The 24,236-nt window shown below is 45.5% G+C and overlaps 1 protein-coding gene across 3 annotated transcripts in view; it reads left to right on the plus strand.

Moving 5' to 3' along the window:
• xpot (exportin, tRNA (nuclear export receptor for tRNAs)) overlaps window positions 1-24,236 on the plus strand; it is a 61,188-nt gene that overhangs the window by 16,269 nt on the left and 20,683 nt on the right. For all 3 annotated transcript variants that reach the window (XM_086009438.1, XM_086009440.1, XM_086009439.1), the window contains exons 8-18: window positions 458-626; window positions 1,889-2,125; window positions 5,810-5,848; window positions 5,956-6,018; window positions 8,941-9,065; window positions 11,592-11,736; window positions 12,943-13,062; window positions 15,651-15,745; window positions 16,174-16,243; window positions 17,395-17,633; window positions 21,454-21,739. In XM_086009438.1, coding sequence (XP_085865564.1) covers window positions 458-626; window positions 1,889-2,125; window positions 5,810-5,848; window positions 5,956-6,018; window positions 8,941-9,065; window positions 11,592-11,736; window positions 12,943-13,062; window positions 15,651-15,745; window positions 16,174-16,243; window positions 17,395-17,633; window positions 21,454-21,739 — 1,588 coding nt within the window. The remainder of the gene's footprint in view (window positions 1-457; window positions 627-1,888; window positions 2,126-5,809; window positions 5,849-5,955; window positions 6,019-8,940; window positions 9,066-11,591; window positions 11,737-12,942; window positions 13,063-15,650; window positions 15,746-16,173; window positions 16,244-17,394; window positions 17,634-21,453; window positions 21,740-24,236) is intronic.

A 24,236-nucleotide genomic window follows, 5' to 3' on the forward strand; every position in this document is an offset into this window, starting at 1 on the left:
AAACTTAAAAACGTGGTAACTTCAGCTAATTAAACAGAGTGGTGCTGCACCTACCAGTTGTGGAAGGCTTCGAGTGAGCCACTGGATACTGCGTTCTCGTACTCCATATGGTCACCTGGGCACGCACGAGAGAGCAGTTGAAGAGACCGGCCGTGGTGATCTTTTTGGATTTTGACCCTGTGGATTTTGCCAGGCCCAGGAGCAGACCCTCCAGGAGGGTCCGAACAAGTGTCGCTGCAATCCCGAGACTATTGCTGCACTGCCGTGTGGTTTTTGTCCAGGCATACCTACTGGCAGTGGCGTTACAGGTTGGGGAGTTTACACTATTGCATTGTATGACGGGGAAGATGAACGATAATAGGAAATCTTTACTGTAGGATACTTAGATTGTGTGTGCTTGTATATAGCACTCAGTCCGTGCACCAATTTCTCAATTATTTTTCTATTTCTTTTCTAGGTTTGTAAATGTGTTGCTCAGTCACATGTCAGTGGAAGTCCTCCGTGAGGAAGCCTGTGACTGTCTATTTGAAATAGTAAATAAAGGCATGGATCCTATTGATAAGACTAAACTTGTAGAATCGCTTTGTCAGGTGCTACTGGCTTCTGGCTTCTTCAACACTGAGCAGGTCCGTGCTACAGTACAATCACAGCAAGTATTCATTTTTCTTTGTATTTGGATGGGCTCCCTCTGATAGTTTGACAGTTGTAATACGACAGATATTTATGACTTGTAAGCGTGGTTACCATTAGCACTGTGGCAATACCGTTATGGTAAATGAGATCGAATCATAGACATTTACAGCACAGAAGGAGGCCATTCGGCCCATTGTGTCCGTGGCGGCCGACAAAGAGCTCTCCAGCCTAATCCCACTTTCCAGCTCTTGGTCCGTAGCCCTGTAGGTTTTGGCACTTCAAGTGCATATCCAAGTACTTTTTAAATGTGATGAGGGTTTCTGCCTCGACCACCCTTTCAGGCAGTGAGTTCCAGACCCCCACCACCCTCTGGGTGAAAAAAGTTCTCCTCAACTCCCCTCTAATCCTCCGACCAATTACTTTTAAATCTATGCTCCCTGATTTTATTTATTTTAATATATATATTATGAGGGTTACTTTTATTTATTCATGGGATGTGGGCATCGCTGGCAAAGCCAACATTTATTGCCCATCCATAGTCGCCCTCGAGAAGGTGGTGGTTAGCCGCCGGCTTGAACCCATATCAGTCCGTGTGGTGAAGGTACTGCCCTGGAGTGTGACGAGAGCCACCTAAAGAGGTGGTTTAACCTGAATTCCTACAGCCCACTGGCTTTCATTTTATTTCTGGTGATCAGGCCACGCAGGCCAGTGGTGCAGTTTCTCGATCACTCGCCTGCACAGACCTTCCCTGCCATCAGGGAAATTATGGTGGATTTCAGTTGCAACTTTGAAACCGTTGCTGTTGCCATGGCTGTAGAATCCACACCAGGAGCCAAGGTCATTGCCAAATGCTTCTACTGAAAAGTGGTTGGGTAATGTAAAGGTGACTTAAGATGTTTGGGAGGGGATTTGTGAATCTTGACTGTTGTTGCATTGTCAGAATGCTTTAGGTATGGTGCTAGAGCAAATGGGGGATCAGAAACACTGATGGTTTCTGCCTTTGCAACAAACATTTTGAACGGGGCAATGGGGAGTTTGCTCTGGAGAGGGACTCGGGACCATTCAGTGCTAGGCATCTCGTTCTTGATGATGTGTTGTCGGTAACACAAACTAAGAAGCGGTGTTGATGCAGTGCAATGGGCCAAAGCTTTAAATTTTGGGAGGGACTTATCTGGTTTATCTCCTCTATATAACAGCAACTTTAGTTGCATCCTTTTGCAGCGCATCGAGATAATTTGATTATTCTTTTGTCCAGGAGGAAGATGTTGACTTCCTGGCGAGGTTTTCCAAACTGGTTAATGGGATGGGCCAGGCCTTGATAACCAGTTGGAGTAAATTGGTGAAAGCAGGGGATGTGAAGAACAGCCAGGTGACACTTCAGGCTGTGGAAGCTAAAGTGCCTCTCCTGCTTAAGCTGCTTGTGCACGAAGACGACGATATCTCCTCTAATATAATTGGTTTCTGTTACGACTATCTTCACACGCTCAAACAAGTAAGTTGGATGACCTGAGGGGAGTTGGTGTTTGGGTTTTTTCTGTGTGTGCCATAGTAAAGGTTTGTGACTGCCTTTGTACGCAGTCGAAAGATTTCCGGATGAATTACTGACTTATCTAATGCTGCATCAAGTAGTCTACTTCCCCCCCCCCAATTCCATCTTTTGCTAATTTGAAGTGTGCCTGGGTTGATTTTTCTGTGGCATTGAGCTGACTAATGTTGGCCTGTGCTCAGACAGTGGCGTAAGTGGAAAATGCTTGGGTGGCAGGATGTTCCTGAACTTTGCTGGAATAGATTAAACTTGCCAGCAACCTTTCCTCAAATCTTCAGCCGGGTGTGAAATGAGCATCTCAAGAGCTGCATTTAAATGGATCAAGTATTTGGTTAGCTTTTAACTTTGGGATATCATTTAATATTCACCGACAGAACAACTTGTGAAAGAATCCAAAACTAGGGGCCCATAAATACAAGACGGTTACTAAATACAGGAAACTTTGTGCTATCCGGCACCCACGGGACCGAGCTACTGCCGTTGCCTCAAAACTTCCGGATAGACCAGCGTCAATGTTATCAGATAGGAGCTTTTCATCTCCGTATCGGACAACAAAGACTATTGCTTAGCAACAGCTTGTCAGCACTCGGCCCGTGGCTTGGAAGCGTCTCTGAAGCTGTTGCTAAGATACAGAGACGCTTTCTAGAGCCTGCCGTGTCTGACCGCAAACACTGCTCAGCAACAGCTTGTAAACACTCGGCCCAGTAGCTTGGAAGCGTCTCTGAAGCTGTTGCTAAGCGACAAAGACGCTTTCCAGAGCCTGCCTGTGAAAAGAATGCTAGGAGAAGAAAAAAAACCTAACCAAAACGGCTGCTGATTTCTGCCGTTAGATCGAAGTTGCTGGACATTCACCCTCCGGATAGCACAAAGTTTCCTGTAGATCCAATAACAAAATAAGGAGAAATTGGTTTACTCAGAGAGTGGTTAGAATGTGGAACCTCGCTACCACAGGAAGTGGTTGAGGCAAATAGCTTAGAAGCATTTAAATGGAAACTAGGAGGGTACATGAGAAAAGGGAATGGAAGGATATGCTGAGATGAGGTGGATGGAATGGGCGGAGAGTCGTGTGGAGAATAAACCCCAGCGCAGACTAGTTGGGCTGGAATGGCCTGTTTCTGTGCTGTACATTCTATGTAAAAACCTGAACAAGGTATGATGGAAAACGTTAATGAACAAGCAAAAAAAGAGTTGGAGTTAAAAGTGGTCTCTTTGCACTAACAAAAAATATAAGTTGACCATTATACCCTATAACAACCTAACTGGGCAAACTTGATTAGATCTTGCATTTTAAATAACCAGAATTAAATCAGAGATTTAATGTTTTTTTTTATCCTGTTAATCAGTATGTAATGAGTTTGAATATTGTGTTCACTTGTGCACGAATTTAAGCTTGAAACCTTTTGCCCTCGTAAGCTTAAACTCACCAAGCATGGCCAGATTTTACTTTTTAAATTGAGTTCTGTTTTAAAAAAAATCTTAATTTTGTTGCTTCAATAGCTATCTAGAATACTTTTTTTTGGCATTTCTTAATTGAGGGAAATGGCAGTGGTTGTACAATTCAATTTTGTCATTAAACAGGGACTGATACTCACATGCTGTTGTGCGGCATCTGTATTTCATGAACTGGGCAGTGTTTCATGCCTGCAAAGGAAATGGTGAAGTGGCCATTTTCTTAGTATTGCTGTCGTGTGTGACAAGTACGCAGTTTAATTTTTGCATGATATACCTGCATACTGATCACCGTTCCCCCTAAGGTGCGCGGCCACGCTCCGGTCCAGAGGTCCCACGAAGGCCGCTCACCAGCTGTTGCTACCGGTAAAGACACCGTGCAGCAAATCTAAAGGGACCGCGCACGAGAAAAAAATCAGAGGGAACATCGATACTGATCCCACCTTCTGATATATTGTCACTTGCTGGTTACGAAATTCTGCTATATTTTATTATACATGATTCAACTCTTAACAAAGATAATTTTTATAAAGATAGGAACTTTTCTCGCAGGTTATCTTTTTGCCCTTTCACCTGTCTTTTTATTTTAAATTTTTAAAAAAAAATCACGTTCAGCATTCTAGGCTGAGGGAGGGCAGGACCACCATCGAGCAATGTTCCCTCTAAGCTGTGTGGCTGCTCTGCAATGGGAATGGTCCCGCACAGGCCGCTCACCAGCTTCCCCATTGTAAGTGCTGCAGTGTGTACCATCTACAAGATGCACTGCAGCAACTCGCCAAGGCTTCTTCGGCAGCACCTCCCAAACCCGTGACCTCTTCCACCTAGAAGGACAAGGGCAGCAGGCGCATGGGAACATCACCACCTCCAGGTTCCCCTCCAAGTCACACACCATCCTGACTTGGAAATATATCGGCCGTTCCTTCCTCGTCACTGGCTCAAAATCCTGGAACTCCCTCCCTAACAGCACTGTGGGAGTACCTTCACCATACGGACTGCAGCGGTTCAAGAAGGCGGCTCACCACCAGCTTCTCAAGGGCAATTAGTGATGGGCAATAAATGCTGGCCTTGCCAGCGACGCCCACATGAAAGAATTTTTTTTTAAACGCACATGCGTGGAAATTTAAAGGGACCGCGCACTGAAAGAAACAGGCCGCACAGAGCAAAGCGCAGCTTGCAGGGAACATTGCCACCAATGCTTTTCTTTAGCTGACTGCATGCGAGTGTGCCTGGATGATGAGGCTTTTATGGGGCACTGGCACCAGTACTGGGGAAAGAGGGCGCTGTTCCGTTGGGATGGGCTTCACTTGAATCATGCTGGGACCAGTGTCCTGGTGAATCGAATAACTAGGGCGGTAGATAGGGTTTTAAACTAAATAGTGGGGAGGAGGGGGGTCAGGTGAGGGGAAATTTAGAAAGTTAAAGAGAAAGGATAAGGCAATAGTGCAGGGTAGTGATAGGGGTAATGTAAACCAGAGTGTGACAGGAAGGGACAGAGCGTACAAGCCTAAGAGTGCACCAGCAAATAGGGCCAGAATAGGGAAAAATGTTAAAGACAAAATTGTCCTATGAGGAGAGATTGAGTAGAATGGGCTTTTATTCTCTGGAGTTTAGAAGCATGAGAGGTGATCTCATTGGAGCATATCAAATTCTTCCAGGGCTTGACAGGGTAGATGCAGGGAGGATGTTTCCCCTGGCTGGAGAGTCTAGAACCAGGGATCACAGTCTCAGGATAAGGGGTCGGCCATTTAGGACTGAGATGAGAAGTTTCTTCACTCAGAGGGTGGTGAATCTTTGGAATTCTCTACCCCAGAGGACTGTGGATGTTGAATCGTTGAGTATATTCGAGGCTGAGATCGCTAGATTTTTGGACTCCAGGAGAATCGAGGGATCTGGAGATCGGGCGGGAAAGTGGAGTTGAGGTAGAAGATCAGCCATGATCTTATTGAATGGCGGAGCAGGCTCGAGGGGCCGTATGACCGACTCCTGCTCCTATTTCTTATGTTCTTATATTCCCTTTCCATTGACTGCCGAGCTGAGAGTGGACACTGACTGTGAACCTGTGTGCTATAATGCTGTGCAGACTTTTTTTGTAGTAATGTTGGATTGCATTTACAAAATGATATAATCAGCGTAGTGAGAGAGATCTCCATTCATAAACTTTAAATGCAATTCTCTCTCCAGCTTCCTGCCCTGACTGAACAGCAAAAGGCCAATGTTGAGGTAAACTACACGTGCTTGTATTAAATTTTTAAAAATTGTGTCTCGTTATACGTTTTAGGAGCTAGTTACTTGTTTCTATTCGCTGATCATTTTTTTTCTGAATGTAGGCGATTATGCATGCCGTTATAAAGAAATTAACCTATGATGAAGAATACAATTTTGAAAATGAGGTAAGAAAATTGTGCCCTTCAAAACGTGTCGACCCTGGGGTCATTGGGTATTTTGTATTGAATAAAATTTTAATCACCTTGTTGTTCTCCTTGGAGCAGAGCAGGCAAAGAGGAGATTTGATGGAGGTGTTTAAAATCTTGAAGCATTTTTAGATAATGAAGAGAAGCTGTTTCCAATGGCTGAAGGGGCGATAACCAGAGGCCACAGGTTTAAGGTGATTGGCAAAAGAACCAGAGGCGACATGAGGGAAAAACTTTTTTACGCAACGAGTGGTTAGGGTTTGGGAGGCACTGCCTGATAGGGCGGTGGATACAGATTCAATAATAGCCTTCAAAGGGGAATTAGATAAATACTCGAAGGAGAAAAAATTGCAGGGATATGGGGAAAGAACGGGGGAGTGGGACTGACTGCACCGTTCTTCGCCGGCGCTGACTCAGTGGGCCGAATGGCCTCCTCCTGTGTTGTACTATTCTATGATTCTATTGAGTGCAAATGCATAATGTTTCACTACAGGAAACTTTCTGGTATCCGGCACGGACGGGACCGACCTGGTGCCGGTTCATCAACAATGCCGGACGACCGAACGCTATAGTGAGAGATACGGAGCTCAGAGCTCCGTATAAAGCAACAAACCCTGTTGCAACAGCTTCAAAACAATCGGCACAAGTTGCAAGCGTCTCTGTAGCTTAGCAACAGCCGAAGCTACACCCTTGCACAGCACCAAATGGAGTAAAAAAAAAAGTAATAGAAGTTATCTGAACCGACTCCTGAATTTTGCCGGTGGATAGAGCGTTCCGGTTATTTAGGGGCCGATTAATCGAAAGTTTCCTGTATAATGAAATTGTATCTTTTTATTAGGCAAAACTTATTTTGCTCATAAGTCCACCGTGCAGTAATGTATTCATTTGCAAAACTGCTCACTCTAATCAACACTTGCAGAAAGTTAGCACACTAGATCTGTCCCAATCGATCATGGCTTTGCACTGTGTTAGCTGATCGTAGCCTGGCTGTAGATCGGGTCGAAAGTTAGCACACTAGATCTGTCCCACTGGTTCACAGGTGAAGTCTCTCTCATCAACTCTTACAGACCAGGGAGATACCAGGTTCGATCGTGGCTTTATACCGTGTTAGCTGATCACAGCCAGGCTGTAGATAGTTGGGGAAGGAAAAATAATCAGCTTGGATTCCCATTACTGATCACAAAACAAGTGAAGTGTGTGTACACAGGCAGAAAATGCCGGAAATGCTCAGCAGGTCAGGCAGTGTCTGGAGAGAGAAACATGCTGCTGAGTATTTCCAGCATTTTCTATTTCTATTTCAGATTTTCAGAATCCGCAGTATTTTGCCTTTTGTATGTGTGCACACAGGATTGGACTTGGCGGTGACATTCTACACAGTCGGATAGCCTGTTGAGGTATACCCGTGAATAATGGCAGCTTGGGTGAGGTAGTGGAGGATGACTCTGGAACCGTACCCCGGCCAGGGACCCTGTATCTTAAGGAGAGGAGGGAGAGTACCTGTACATTTTCAATCCAGTTTACTCCAAGTGGAAAATAAAAGGCATTTAACAAAATGCATAATTATGCCTTTGTTTAGTTCTTCTCTTATAGAATTATAGTTCACAGCACAGAAGGAGGCCATTCGGCGCATCGTGTCTGTGCCGGCCGAGAGAGAGCTACCCAGCCTCATCCCACTTTCCAGCTCCTGGTCTTTGCTGATTCATTTTCAAAAGCGACTTGCTATTGAATAAAAATAATTAATGGTAGAACTAATGCAATCCAACAACACTCGCAGCGCGACACCATCCAGGACAAAGCAGTCCGTTTGATTGGCACCCCATCCACCACCTTAAACATTCACTCCCTCCACCGCCGGCGCACCGTGGCTGCAGTGTGTACCATCTACAAGATGCATTGCAGCAACTCGCCAAGGCTTCTTCGACAGCACCTCCTAAACCAGTGACCTCCACCACCCAGAAGGACAAGGGCAGCAGGTGCATGGGAACACCACCACCTCCAAGTTCCTCTCCAAGTCACACACACAGAAACACAGAAACCCCACAGTGCAGATAGAGGCCATTTCGGCCCATCGAGCCTGCACCGACACATATCCCACCCGATCCCCGTAACCCCTACACCAACACATATCCCACCCTATCCCTGTAATCCCACGTATTTAATCCCCCTAACACTAAGGGTCAATTTATCATAGCCAATCAACCTAACCCGCACATCTTTGGACTGTGGGAGGAAACCGGAGCACCCGGAGAAAACCCACGCAAACACGGGGAGAATGTGCAAACTCCACACAGACAGTCGCCCGAGGCCGGATTCGAACCCGGGTCTCTGGCGCTGTGAGGCAACAGTGCTAACCACTATGCCACCATCCTGACTTGGAAGTATATCGCCGTTCCTTCATCGTCACAAGATCCTGGAACTTTTTCCCTAATAACAGCACTGTGGGAGTACCTTCACCACGAGGACTGCAGCGGTTCAAGAAGGCGGCTCACCACCACCTTCTCGGGGGCAATTAGGGATGGGCAATAAATGCTGGCCTTGCTGGCGACGCCCACATCCCATAAATGAATTTTAAAAAATCCTTTTACACCCAATGTCCACATCAAGTACACTCGAGTCAAGAAGAGAAACCTGAAATGTGAGCACTTGAGATATATTTACATAGGCAAATTAACATCCCACTGAGGGCGTTATACGTTCTGTTTCTATCCGATTTGTTTTCTACTCAACCTGCATAATATCACCGTCTGCATTGCTAGTTTGACTAGAAGAGAGTGTTCAGGTTGGTTTCACTGGGAATGGTTCTGAATCAAATCTACGTCTGTGATCTTTATGTAATAAAGCACCTTCCTGTTGTGCACCCAACACCTTTTTTTTCCTCTTTCTCTGTTATTTTGGCTTTAGGGTGAAGATGAAGCCATGTTCCTTGAATACAGAAAACATTTGAAGTTGTTGTTGGACAGATTGGCGCAAGTTTCGCCCGAGTTACTTTTAGCTGCTGTCCGAAGGGTCTTCAACACGACGCTGGAGTAAGTGTCACTAATGCGAGTGATGCCCTCGTTTGAAACAGACCGAAGTTTTTGTGTAGTTAGTGCATAAACCGTAACTCTGTGACTTAAGGGGCGCTTGGTGATGCAGTGCAGTGGTGCTCCAGCAGGTTGAGATGTGTGTCTATGCTTAGAATTTCTGCACAAGACCAGTTATCGACAAGTGTAATTACCGATACTACGGGTCCTCGTCAAGTGCAGGCTCGATACTTATCCAGATGGAAAATTATAGGGCCCATCACCCTGGGTTACACTTGAGTAGCATGGCCGAACGAGAGAGAGGAAAGGAAACGGGGGTACAGGTACGACCCCGGTAATCCGGCACCCTCAGGACCAGGCTGGTGCCGGACCATTGAAAATTCCGAACCACTGAAGGTGTCGAAAGTCACCACAAACACCGCCACCACCTGCTCCTCCTCTTCCTGCTGTTGCCCTCCCTGTGCCGCCGCTGCCCACGGGCGGCTCGGGCTCCGCCAAGCCGTTGGTGATGCTGCGCGGTCCAGGCGCTGATCCTGACCCGGAGGCGGACCCGAGCCGGACCCAGCCCAGGGAGGGAATGTGACAGCAGGACCTTCCTCGTGCCGGACCACTGAAGGTGCCGGACCATTGGGTGCTGGATTACCGGGGTTCTACCTGTAATTGCATTTTGAGTTTTGTTAATCTGTCGCCAATGTCTTCAAGCTCCCCACATAACATGAACAGTTGGGAGGCAGAGTTTGCTGTTTCAATGTTTTTTTTTTACTCCTGTTTCAACCAAGGATCACTGGCTGGGTTGAAGCAACATCTCCCACAACCTAATAAAGTTATAGTTAAAATAACAACAGAGAATGCTGGAAGCACTCAGCAGGCCAGGCAGCATCCGTGGAGAGAGAAACAGAGTTAACGTTTCAGGTCTGTGACCCTTCGTCAGAACTGGAAAAAGTTAGAGATGGAACAGATTTTAAGCAGGTGCGGAGGCGAGGAAAGGACAAAAGGGACGGTCTGTGATGGGACGGAAGGCAGGAGAGATTAAATGTTGCAAATGGAGATGGCAGAATCATCAACAGCTGCCGCCTGAAAGAATAGGGGCAGAGGTCTGAAATTGTTGAACTCGATGTTGAGTCCAGAAGGCTGTAAAGTGCCCAATCGAAAGATGAGGTGCTGTTCCTCGAGCTTACGTTGAGCTTCATTGGAACAGTGTAAGAGGCCGAGGTCAGAGTGGGAGTGCAGTGGAGAATTAAAGTGACAGGCGACCGGAAGCTCGGGGTCACCCTTATGGTCAGAACAAAGGGTCCCCGACTCAAAACGTTAACTCTGTTTCTCTCTCCTCGATGCTGCCTGACCTGCTGAGTGTTTCCAGCATTTTCTGTTGTTATTTCAGATTTCCCACGGCTGCCGTATTTTGCTTTTGTAATAGAATAGCAGGGTCTTATATTGGGCTGACTGGCCTACCTTGCTTCTGGACTCAGTATATGATCCAAAGCTGTGCAGGCCAGTGTATTCCAGATACTGGAATTCAAAGTCTATCCTCGACGATGTTGAAGAGACACCGATTGGGCTGTCGGTCCTCTGCCTGCCATGGCTGGAGCGGAGCTGTAAAAGTTTCGGACCATCTTTGCTCGGATCCTCAAAGCTGCTGCATTTCGACCTTCAGAGTCTGAAGGGAACATCAACAAGCAAACAACGTACACCATATCTGCCTGTGGCACTTTCTCCCGGCCATCGATCGTCACCTGCCCTGTGCAGACGCTCACACTCAAGCTGACCTTCACTTGCTGCCGCACGCACTCGGCAACAGGGATTCCGATTGACTCTGTTGCTACCTTCCCTTCCTATCATTTTTTTTTCAAGTTTTTTTTGGCAGCTAATCTCTCAATGTCTCTTAATCTCTCCTGCTTTCTATCCTATCACTGACCTTTCCTTTTGTTCTTTCATCCCCTCCCCCTTTTCCCAGCCCCCAAACCTGCTTTCCATTTCCTGCTTTTTTCCCCCAGTTCTGACGAAGGGTCTTCAACCTGAAACGTTAACTCTGTTTCTCGACCTGAACCGTTAACTCTGTTTCTCGACCTGAAACGTTAACTCTGTTTCTCGACCTGAAACGTTAACTCTGTTTCTCTCTCCACGGATGCTGCCCTGGCCTGCTGAGTTTTTCCAGCGTTATCTGCTATTTTGTTAATTGTACCTGGTTGTGCCAACTAGCTGACTCCCCTCCTAAAATAAATTGCAGGTACAATTTGGGAATATTTGTGCGTGTACACTGGCTAAGGGGGAAAAGTTGCTCCCACATTGCCTGAGCCTGTCGATCGCCAGCCCATCTGATTTAGGACTGTACAGTTGTTCCATGAGCTGGGTTGTCATTACATAAACCATATGATTTGATAAACATTACTTACAGAATACTTTGCGGTAATATAACCGGATCTGAACAAGTGTGGATTTACTGATGCAGATAATTTATGCTGCACAATCTGACTTGCGCTTTACTTTTGTAACCTCTAGGTAAACTTACAACTTTTCTTTCCTCCTCAGGAACTGGCAGAATATAAGGTTCATGGAAGTGGAAGTGGTTCTGAGGCTGCTATTCATGCTGGGAGAGGCTATCCCAGTGTCCCACGGTGCGCATTTCTCTGGAGACAGTGCAAAAGCCAGTGTCTTGCAGGAGATGATGCACACAGTTGAGTATTTAGCAATGCTGTGTTTCACCTCGTAATCTACCCAAACTGAGCATTAGGATGGGTCGGGAGCTTGCTTTTTAAAAAAAAAAGTCACTTAGAAGTTTGTCCGATCTGTTTTTGTGGGGGGGTGGGGGGGGGGGGGGAGCAGAGTGGAGTGAAGTGCAAAGAAATCTAATACTTTTTAGAAAGTGATGAAGCATTCTGTGTGTGCATGCATGCGAATGCATGCTCTTGTAAGCAATCGCCTTAAATGTAAGATTGGTGTTATCGCCTTCAAATAACATAAGAATTGGGAGCAGGAGTAGGCCATTCAGCCCCTCGAACCTGCTCTGCCATTCAATAAGATCATGGCTGATCTTCGGCCTCAGCTCCACTTTCCTGCCCTATCCCCATATCCCTTGATTCCCTTAGTAACCAAAACTCTTATCGATCTCTGTCTTGAATATATTCAATGACTCAGCATCCACAGCTCCTTGGGGCAGAGAATTCCAAAGATTCACCACCCTCTGAGTGAAGAAATTCCTCCTCCTCTCAGTCTTAAATGGCCAACCCCTTGCCCTGAGACTATGCCTGCTAGTTCTGGACTCTCCAGCCCGGGGAAACAACCTCTCAGCATCGACCCTGAAATGCTGCAGGATCATTTGTTAATCCAGCTGCAAATCAGTTAGTTAGAAACTATAGTTTTGCCCTGCACCTCCGTGTGTGCACGTTGTAAAGAGAGCATCTGGTTCTCAATTGAAGGGTCCGATTGGAGCGTTGAGTATACTTGTCGCTCGTTCACTTAGAATCATAGAATCTTACAGCACAGAAGGACCCCATTCGGCCCATCGTGCCTGTTCTTTGAAAGAACTGTCCAATTTAGTCCCACACCCCAGCCCTTTTCTCCATAACCCTACAAATCCGTCCTCTTCAAGTACATGTCCAATTCCCTTTTGTAAGTTCCTATGGAGTTTATTGCCAGTTTGGGGGTGGCTCCTTTAGGGAAAGGGGAAACTGAATGGTCACCGTACTCTGCTGAAAGGATGCTTTGTAGCAATGATGGCGTGCTACTTCTTTTACCAACCCACATAACAAAGTGGAAAATTAAGCGAAGTGCCATTTATAGCAGGTTGTTCTCTGGCCTGAGTGCTCTCGGAATGGACCAAAATGAATGAATGATTGCTGTTTAATTTCTGAAATATAACGCACTTTTTCTGTCCCTATAGTTGGTGACATCTGGAGTGAGTCAGTACCAGCATACGTCGGTTACATTGGAGTTTTTTGAAACAGTAGTTCGCTACGAGAAGTTTTTTACTGTAGAACCACAACACATTCCTACTGTTTTGGTGAGTTTTAGGTACAACCTCTGGTCATGATGTAGTGTAAGCAGAACATTTGCTAAATGAATCTCCTTTAGATTTGTCCACAGACGGAACCAAGTGTACGGAATCTCAGTAATGGTATGTGGGGAGGGGGTGGGAACGTTGAGAAACTGATCTGTTGCTAAACTTAGAAGAATTGCTTAATGGGTATAGTCTCCAGGGCACTGTACTCACAGGCTAGTTTCTGCCGTCAGTTATATGACTTTAACCCAGTGAGTATTGGAATGTTTTCTTTCGAGTTGTTGCCTGAAGGTGCGCTTTTTAATGTAGCACTTTTCTGTATTTAAAAGACTTTGAAAGCAAAAACACATTGGGGAAGAAAGTGCTACAAATTTTTTCCACTTGTAGGGAAGAGCAAAACTAAAGGCCATCAATATAAGATAGTCACCAAGAAATCCAATGGGGAATTCAGAAGAAACTTCTTTACCCAGAGAGCGGTGAGAATGTGGAACTCGCTACCACAGGGAGTGGTTGAGGTGAATAGTATAGAAGCTGGATAAGCACATGAGGGAGAAGGGAATAGAGGGTTATGCTGATGGAGTTAGATGAGGAAAGACGGGAGGAGGCTCGAGTGGAGCATAAACGCCGGCATGGACTGGTTGGGCCGAATGGCCTGTTTCTGTGCCGTATATCCAATGTAATCCTGTGTAAAAATTCTGATGGCGCGTCTGTTTCCAAGGGAGAATGGATGACCTGTTGTAGCGCACATTCGTTTATTGATCGGTTTAGCGTATTTCTAAATAACGCAAGAACTAGGTGGAAGGAAATATCTCGAATTTGAGTAGCGTTGATGTCACTTTGCCGGTTGCAGATAGCATTCTACGAAACACGAAGTAACCTTTTTGGATTTTAATATTTGGTTCTGTTTTTGCTAAAGCTTTTAATCAATGTTCAGTAATTTGATATTTTACTTCAAGCAAGAATGTTACAATAAGGGCACGAGATGGCAACAAGAAAAAGGCACAGAATATGGATTATACAGCAGGGACTAATTAAAAATGTGACATTCTTTGGATGATTAAGTTAAAAATTCTGTCAATGTTTGGTGACTGACAAACGCATAACTCCAGGAATTACAGCTCCAAAGGCCGTTCAGCCCATCCTGCCTGTGCTAGCTCTTCAACTAAAATGAGCGACTCTAATCCCATTCCACAGCTACTTTTGTTCTCGAGAAATAAACCCAAGATTGTGCTGTACTGTTGCGAGTAATTTTATAAAAGTTCCAAATATCAGCTTTTTTTTAATAGTTTGACCTCACTATCAATTATTCTCCCCTTTTCCCTGCCAAATACTCAAGTGATCTTTTGCCACGTGTTGTTCACTTTCCCTGTGGGGAAAAGCCTGGCCTCTGTCTTCTCCCCAGACAGCAGAGCTCAAATTCCGAACTTGGTGTGCAGAGAATTGCAGCCGGGGAACGGACATTTGTTCAGCCATCCCCATGTCATTATCGTGATTCAAAGTAAAATGTTAAAATCATATGAACGTTAGGTTAGCAACTTTTAGTAAAAATATTAAAGCGTTAAAAGGCTACCTTATGTTTCGTACAGTTCGATTTGTAACCTGCAAAGTGCCGTTAACAGTCGTCTTGCTGCTTTGTGGCACGGCACATTGGCGCAGCCGTCTGCTGTACCATACACTTTTCTTTTAAACTTTAATTTGGTTCTGACTTGAATCCTTGCAATGGTGCCTGTGAGGAACAAGTAGACGAGTGTACCAGCAATGGCTCTACAGCAAACAATCATTGGATGAATAGCAAGTTGCATAAATTCACAGCACAACAGGCCATTCAGCCCAACAGGCCTATGCTGGCGTTTATGCTCCACACGAGCCTCCTCCCACCTTCCTTCAACTAACCCCATCACTATACCCTTCCATTCCTTTCTGCCTCGTGTGTTTATCTAGCTGTGCATTTAGATGCATCTCTGCTATTCACCTCAACCACTCCATGTGGTAGCAAGTTCCACATTCTAACCACTCTCTGGGTAAAGAAGTTACTCCTGAATTCCTCAGACTCTTACACTCACACGCTCTCTCTCTCTCTCTCTCTCTCTCTCCTCACACACACTCGCACGCTCTCTCTTTCCCGTGCGCTTTTTCTCTCTCTCTCTCTCTCACGCTCTCTCGCTCACACTCAATTGAATATTGACACCAGGGGAACTCGCCGCAAGGGATCTTCCACTCCCCCGCTCTTACTGTCAGTAATTTGAGTTGTTTCCTTTTCTATATGAAAAATCTATTAATTTTTATAAACTTATGAGCAATGTTCACTTTAATTTATCTTTTGGGTGCACGGCCCATTCAAAATACTGCACATGCGTGGATTTTCCTATTTAAACGCAGGCTTCACTTAAAGGGAGCATTGCTTGTGAGCATTTAAAACGTCTAAAATATAATGTACTAATATGCCCAAAACAACCTCTTAGGTTGGCATTTATCCTGAATACTACAGATTACTGTACACTTGGGGCAGAATCGTTGTTTTGTTTAGACTTGGTAATTTAACATCAGATTTGCATTTTGAAAATCTGTTTTCATTATGACTTTTGATGCAGATGGCATTTTTAGACCACAGAGGACTGCGTAATAATAGTCCAAAAGTGCGAAGTAGGACAGCGTACCTGTTCTCCAGGTTCATTAAATCTTTAAAGTAAGTAATTCCTATAGCATTCCTGTGTTTTAAGTCTCTTTCCGCTGTTTTTATTTGATCTTTAGTCCTTGGTAACGTATAATAGCAAAAATATTTATCATGGGGCATAAATTTTTTTTTACAAGTTAAATTCACCAAGGGGGCACAAACCCACATTCTTAGTTCCGAATCGTTCCCACTCCATTGCAGTGCCTGGTGGAATCCAGGTGCTCCCCATCACTGGCTGTGGCTGTACACCTTTTGGGGGCCGAGTCGTGATATTGGTGAGGCCGAGAAGCAAGTTCTTGCCTCCCTTACAGTTGGTGTATGGCCCAAGGAAAGAGGAGCAAATAACGTTACTGCTCACAACAGCAACAAAAAACCCATCACTAATTTATGAGCTGCCTTGTAAATGTTACTGTTTCTAAACTGGCTTCATTTTCTTACAGTAAGCATATGAATCCTTACATAGAGGATATTCTGAACAGAATACAAGATCTGCTGGTGCTTTCTCCTTCTGTGAGTGTTGAGTTGTCTTTCGTTTGGTATTCTGAAAGAGGTTAAATCTCTTACTAGGACTACGCACTGCGAATGCATCGAAATCTTGACGTTTATTGGAAGGGGGGAGGAACAAGAAAAGCTTTCAGCCTGGAGTCTAGGACCAAGAAAGCACTGTTCCACACTGCTTTTGATAAACGTTTAAGAGAATTATTTGGCTGTGCAATCGAAGGTGGTCTTTTGAGGCATGAATGGGGGGGGGGTGGGGGTGAAGCCTGGGTTTAAGCGTCAGCTGAAGGGGCGGCACCTCTGATAACGCAGCACTCCCGCAGTGCCGCATTGAAGTATTATCTTAGACTTGTGCCCAGGTCCTGCAGAAGCGACACCGTTCTCACTGAGAGTTGAGTGCTGCCAGCTGAACTCTTGCTGTACAAGATCTCCGGTATTGGTGAAAGCCTTTTGGAGAGGGGGGAGGCTTTAGAGAAATGTACCGGGCGCCTTGCCCATCATCCAAACCATTCTCTCTGTCACCTGTCCGAACATGTTTTTTTTATTCATTCATGGGATGTGGGCATCGCTGGCAAGGCCAGCATTTATTGTCCATCCCTAATTGCCCTTTAGGAGGTAGTAGTGAGCTGTCTTCTTGAACCACTGCAGTCAGTGAGGTGGAGGTACACCCACAGTGCTAGCAGTTTGATACAACAGAGTGGCTCCCCAGGCCGTTTCAGAGAACAGTTAAGAGTCGGCCACATTGCTGTGGGTCTGGAGTCACATATAGGCCAGACCGGGTAAGGGTGGCAGATTTCCTTCCCTAAAGGACGTCAGTGAACCAGATGGGTTTTTATGACAATCCGGTAGTTTCATGATCATTACTAGCTTTTTATTCCAGATTTAATTTTTTTTTATTATCTCCTTATGTGGCTCGGTGTCAAATTGTGTTTGATAATCGCTCCTGTGAAGCGCCTTGGGACGTTTTACCACATTAAAGGTGCTTTGGAATGTTTGCGTACAGTGCAGCAAGGCTCCCAAGCAGACGTTTCCCCTCACTCTCCAGACCAATAAAATGCCAGAATCTATTTTGAAAACATTTTCTTCAGTATACGTAATTTAATGTTTGTTGCTTCAATAAAGTTTTCTGTTGAGTTGTAAGGGTTTGCATTGGTCTATTCCAGGAGAACGGTTTGCAGACCCCGTTGAGCAGCGATGATCAACTGTTTATTTATGAAGCAGCCGGCGTGCTAATTGTGAATAGTGAATATCCGGCAGAGAGGAAGCAGGCTTTGATGAGGGACTTGCTCACTCCACTAATGGAGAAGTTCAAGGTGTTTTTGGAGAAACTGCTAACCGAGCAGGACGAGGAGAGGCAAACTGCACTGGCTGACTGCTTAAACCACGCTGTGGGTTTTGCAAGGTTAGTACTCTACTTTATTTTTTGTTTGAAGTGCTTATGTCTTCTTTAAACACATCGGGCCTGAATTTGGGATCGGAGGCTTCCCGCGAGCGGATGCCTCCGATCAACAAATTTTCTACGCATTTACCTGGTGGCCCGGGAGATACAGAGGCTTGCGATCCTGGGCCTCTCTTGGTAGAAATACATGGAGGCCCACGTATCCATGGGGCGCAGGCGGTTCGCAAGTGCCCCTGGGATCACGTGGGCCAGCCCAACCAATGAAAGAAGGGAATCCCCATTCATACTTACGGAACTGTCATAAGTTTGAATGGGGATGACTTAAAAAATACACGAACACATTACTTTTTTTTAATTACAGGTAGACTACCCTTTATCCGGACTTCCGAAAACCGAAACCCTCTAAAAACCGAAGGTTTTTTCGTTCAGCGTAAGTCGTGCGTACGAACGAAAAAACCTTCGGTTTTTAGAGGGTTCCAGTTTTGGAAGTTCGGATAAAGGGTAAGTCGTGCGCACGACCCCCCGCCGACAACCGCCGGCCCCGACAACCGCCGACCCCGCCAGCCCCGACAACCGCCGACCCCCCCGCCGGCCCCGACAACCGCCGACCCCGCCAGCCCCGACAACCGCCGACCCCCCCCGCCGGCCCCGACAACCGCCGACCCCCCCGCGGACCCCGCCGGCCCCGACAACCGCCAGCCCCGACAACCGCCGACCCCCCCGTGGACCCCGCCGGCCCCGACAACCGCCGACCCCCCCCGCGGACCCCGCCGGCCCCGACAACCGCGACCCCCGCCGACCCCGACTGACTTACGCTGAGCGTCAGCGTAAGTCGTGCGCACGACCCCCCGCAGACCCCCGCCGACCCACCTTCCGAAATCCGAAATTCTCCTTTATCCGAAACTCGGCTGGTCCCGAGGTTTTCGGATAAAGGATAGTCTACCTGTACATACATAAAATTAATTAAAATGTAATTTAATTAAATATTTTAAACAAAAGTAAAAAAATTTGGGGAAAAATGTATGTTTTAACGGGGCTAAATATAAACTTACCTTTTTGGAGTGATAATTTTATTTTTCTATTTTTAAAAAACTCTTATGCTGGTAAAAGCAAGCCTTACAGCGTAACAATTCCACGGCCTTTCAGCGGGCGGAAGTTGTGCAAATAGCGCAAGAAGGTTCTTGACAGGTCGCAAGTGTCTGGTTTCAGCACGTGCACGTCGCATGCCTAAACCCGACACTTGTGCGGCCCCTACGGGCGGGTACGCACCCGTAAGGGGTCGCGAAATACGGCCCATTTAAGTAGCATCGCATAGAGCCTCGGAGTTACTGAGTTAATTTTGAATCCGTATTGACCGCCGTTTTATAGATCCACAAAGTTACAGTACGGTGGCCTTTCAAGATTACTTCAATTGGACATGTAAGGCTGCTGGGCCAAAATCCTGGAACTCCCTACATAGCAGCATTGTGTAAGCACATTCACCACACAAACTGCAGCAGCTCAAGAAGGCCCACCGTCACCACCTCGTGCGACTAAGGATGGTCTCTAAATGTCGGCTTTGACTCTGATGCCCATATCTTGAGAATTAATTTAAAAAATACAGATTTAGCTTACCCTTTGCCCTGTTGAGTTCTTTCTTCCATCTGTACCCTGATCTTCTCACAGTTTCTACTTTGCTGTCTCTAGTTTTCCACTGCCACTTAACCTGGAAGCTTTGCAAGGAAAAGGTTGTAGTCCTGGGGGGAAAGAACAGTGGTTCGAGGATTACAGCAACCAAGTGTCAGGAATTTTGTAAACTTTTATTTTTTTTCTTCATGGGTGCCTTGTGATTTTTCCACTCTGGATGCTGTCCGTACTGGGAAAGGATGCTGAACCTCATTTATTTTAGTGAGGTAACTGGGGCTGATGGATGATGTCAACCTTCCACTTGATGGCCTGAAAGCTGTTTTAAAAACAAAAGGGTGTCCAGTTTGTACACACTTACAAATTAAAAAAAAAATTATTACTGGTTCCCCGATTGAGGAAGGCCAATTGGCACATCTTTCATCCACCCAGAAAGACCCCAACGTCATCCCATTGTAACATTCAGTTGTTTCCTAAAAGATTCTGGACTTTCTGCTTCAACCTCTCCAACCAAGAGTCCATTCCACATACTGATCGTAGCAAAAGAACTTGCTGATCTGTCCTAAATGCTGACGACACAAAACTAGGTGGGATTGTGAGTTGTGGGGAGGCTGCAAAGAGGCTTCAAGGCGATTTAGACAAGTTGAGTGAGTGGGCAAATACATGGCAGATGCAGTATAACGTGGATAAATGTGAAGTTATCCACTTCGGTAGGAAAAACAGAAAGGCAGAGTATTATTTAAATGGTGATAGATTGGGAAATGTTGATGTACAAAGGGACCTGGGTGTCCTTGTACACCAGTCACTGAAAGCAAACATGCAGGTGCAGCAAGCAGTTAGGAAGGCAAATGGTATGTTGACCTTCATTGCAAGAGGATTTGAGTACAGGAGCAAGGATGTCTTGCTACAGTTGTAAAGGGCCTTAGTGAGACCACACCTGGAGTACTGTGTGCCGTTTTGGTCTCCTTACCCAAGAAAGGATATACTTGCCATAGAGGGAGTGCAGCGGAGGTTCACCAGACTGATTCCTGGGATGGCAGGACAGTCGTATGAGGAGAGATTGGGTCGACTAGGCCTGTATTCACTAGAGTTTAGAAGAATGAGAGGGGACCTCATTGAAACCTATAACATTCTGACAGGGCTAGACAGAATGGATGCAGGGAGGATGTTTCCCCTGGCTGGGAGGTCTAGAACGAGGGGTCACAGTCTCAGGATATGGGGTAGGACATTTAGGACTGAGATGAGAAATTTCTTCACTATAGGGTGGTGAACCCGTGGAATTCTCTACCACAGAAGGCTGTGGAGGCCAAGTCACTGAATATATTTAAGTAGGCGATAGATCGATTTCTAGACACAAAAGGCATCAAGGGGTATGGGGAGAGAGCGGGAATATGGTATTGAGATAGAGGATCAGCCATGATCATATTGAATGGTGGAGCAGGCTGGAAGGGCTCCTATTTTTCTATGTTTCTAAATTTGCCTTTAACTAGTTTGAAGCTGTGTTCCCTTGACCTACTCTTGCAATGTCAAGTAATTTTAAAAAAATATATCTTTTCTGATACCTCTAATGAGATCATCAGATAATTTGGGTGGTTTTGTGAGTTGAATACATTATTTGAACAGATCTGCCGGACGGTATAACCTGTGTGGAATATTCTGGCACATGCCATCCAATGCGACCAGATAATTCTGTTTTATTTTATTCCTGCAGTCCTCCCAAATTAAGCTGCCGGCAGAAAAGCTTTCATTATTTGAACAATATTGGGTATGAATTACAAGGTTGGCCGTCTAACTTTAGGATCCAGGTGGCAGTGGTGCTACTTTAGCTTCATTGCATCTCACAGAATTAAGCTTACAGCCTTGTGATTCTATCCCAAATATTCATTGTTCACTATGTTCTATTTTCACAATTAAATGTGAGCTTTTATAATGTACTTTGAGCGTTTATACATTCACACTACTCTTATTTTACTATGCTGACTGTTTTGACGTTTAAAGCTCGTTTCTAGTGCCTTTTGTGTGAGTGTTCCTTCAGTGGGGGGGACTATTGAAAGCATTTTTTTCCAGAATGAATTTCTGATGGACAAATCAATCACTGATTATAAACGATGGAGCTGAAAATCCCAAGTGTGTGCCTGGCTTAAACGGTGCTACCACAATGCAGCTCGTTCATTCCGCGCCTCTCTCGTTTCTTTTGCAGCCGCACCAGTAAGGCCTTCAGCAACAAGCAGACGGTGAAACAGTGTGGCTGTTCGGAGGTGTATCGCGACTGCCTGCAAACATTCCTGCCAGCTCTAAGTTGCCCTTTGCAGAAGGAGGCGCTGCGAAGCGGGGTTAGGACCTTCCTTCACCGAATGATCATCTGCTTAGAGGAGGAAGTGCTTCCCTTCATTCCGACTGCTTCAGAACACATGCTTAAGGACTGTGAGGCGAAGGACCTTCAGGAATTTATTCCGCTTATTAATCAGATTACAGCAAAATTTAAGGTACGCTGTTTAGTTTTTGTGTTTTATAAATAGTTTGAGTCTTTACTATTTAAGCCACGTGTCAGCTGTGGCTCAGTGGGCCGCACTCTCGCCTCTGAGACAGAAGGTTGTGGGTTTAAGTCTCACTCAAGAGACTTGGGCACAAACTCCAGGCTGACACTCCCAGTGCAGTCAACTTTCAGGTGAGACATGAAACCCAGGCCCCGTCTACCTGTTCGGTTGGATGTAAAAGATCCCACGGTGCTTTACAAAGAAGAGATGGGGAGTTCTCCTGTTGTTCTTGGCCAACATTCATCCCTCAACCAGCAACATCAAAACCGAATAGCTGGTCATTTATCTCGTTGCTGTGTGTAAATTGGCTACTGCATTGCTTACATAAATAAAGTAACTAATTGGCTGTGAAAAGCTTCGAGAGGTCCAGAGGACATTCATAGCACAGTACAACTGCAAGTCTGTTCTTCCAGATCAAATCATAGATCCAGTAGCATAGAATCATAGAAATTTACGGCACAGAAGGAGGCCATTCGGCCCATCGTGTCTGTACCAGCCGAGAAAGAGCTCCCCCAGCCTAATCTCACTTTCCAGCACTTGGTCCGTAGCCCTGTAGGTTACGACACTTCAAGTGCATATCCAAGTACTTTTTAAATGTGATGAGGGTTTCTGCCTCGACCACCCTTTCAGGCAGTGAGTTCAACTCCCCTCTAATCCTTCTACCAATTACTTTAAATCTATGCCCCCGGTTATTTATTCATTTATTTATATGTATGTATGTACTTTTTTTTTTAAATGTATTCACGGGATGTGGGCTGGCCTCTCTGCTAAGAGAAATAGGTCCTTCCCATCCACTCTATCTAGGCCCCCATAACTTTATACACCTTTGAGAATTGTTTCACCTGATATTTCTCCACACCTTTCCTATATAGCATGCTGCCCAGTCAAGGGCAAGGCTGCGTTGTGTTGAGCAATTGTTGTAATGTTGAGAGCACAGCTCAAACTCTGCAGTTTTGGAATGCACGCCAGTGTATTTAACTCCTTGTGTAGCAATTCTGAACCTCGGCCTGTGTTCGCTTTGATGCTCAGTTTGCTGGTGGAGATTGGCTGGGGTTTGGTTCCTACTTGTAGAATCATAGAATGGTTACAGCACAGAAGGAGGCCATTGGGCCCGTCGAGTCCGTGCCGGCTCTCTGCAGGAGCACTTCAGCTAGTCCCACTCCCCCACCCTTTCCCCGTAGTCCTGCAAATCTTTCTCCTTCAGGTACTTATCTAATTCCCTTTTTGAAAGCCACGATTGAATCTGCCTCCACCACTCTTTCAGGCAGTGCATTCCAGATCCTAACCACTCGCTGCGTAAAAAAGTTTTTCCTCATTACATAAGAAATAGGAGCCAGGAGTAGGCCATTTGGCCCTTTGAGCCATTCAATAAGATCATGCTGATCTTCTACCTCATCTCCACTTTCCTGCACTATCCCCATATCCCTTGATTCCCTTAATATTCAAAAATTTATCGATCTCTGTCGTGAATATACTCAACGACTGAGCCTCCACAGCCCTCGGGTAGAGAATTCCAAAGATTCACCACCCTCTGAGTGAAGAAATTTCTCCTCATCTCAGTCTTAAATGGCCGACCCCTTATTCTGAGACTGTGACCCCTGGTTCTAGACTCCCCAGCCAGGGGAAACATCGTCCCTGCATCTACCCTGTCAAGCCCTGTAAGAATTTTGTATATTTCAATGAGATCACCTCTCATTCTTCTAAACGCTAGAGAATATAGGGCTAGTCCACTCAATCTCTCCTCATAGGACAATCCCCCAATCCCAGGAACCAGTCTGGTGAACCTTCGTTGCACTCCCTCTATGGCAAGTATATCCTTCCTTAGGTAAGGAGACCAAAACTGTACACAATACTCCAGGTGTGGTCTCACCAGGGCCCTATATAATTGCAGTAAGACATCTTTACTCTGATACTCAAATCCTCTTGTAATAAAGGCCAACATACCATTTGCTTTCCTAATTGCTTGCTGTACCTGCATGTTAACTTTCAGTGATTCATGTACAAGGACACCCAGGTTCCTCTGAACACCAACATTTCCCAATCTCTCACCATTTAAAAAATACTCTGCTTTTCTATTTTTCCTACCAAAGTGGATAATTTCACATTTCTCCACATTATATTCCATTTGCCACGTTCTTGCCCACTCACTTAGCCTGTCTATATCCCCATGAATCCTCCTTGCATCCTCCTCACAACTTACATTCCCACCCAGCTTTGTATCATTAGCAAACTTGGATATATTACATTTGGTCCCCTCATCCAAATCATTGATGTAGAATGTGAATAGCTGAGGCCCAAGCACTGATCCTTGTGGTACCCCACTAGTTGCAGCCTGCCAACCCGAAAATGACCCGTTTATTCCTACTCTCTGTTTTCTGTCCGTTAACCAATCCTCAATCCATGCTAGTATATTACCCCCAATCCCATGAGCCCTAATTTTGTTTAA

The sequence above is a fragment of the Somniosus microcephalus genome, chromosome 16 (assembly GCF_052327205.1).
Source record: "Somniosus microcephalus isolate GS21.2 chromosome 16, FLI_Smic_1.0, whole genome shotgun sequence".
NCBI lineage: Eukaryota > Metazoa > Chordata > Chondrichthyes > Squaliformes > Somniosidae > Somniosus > Somniosus microcephalus.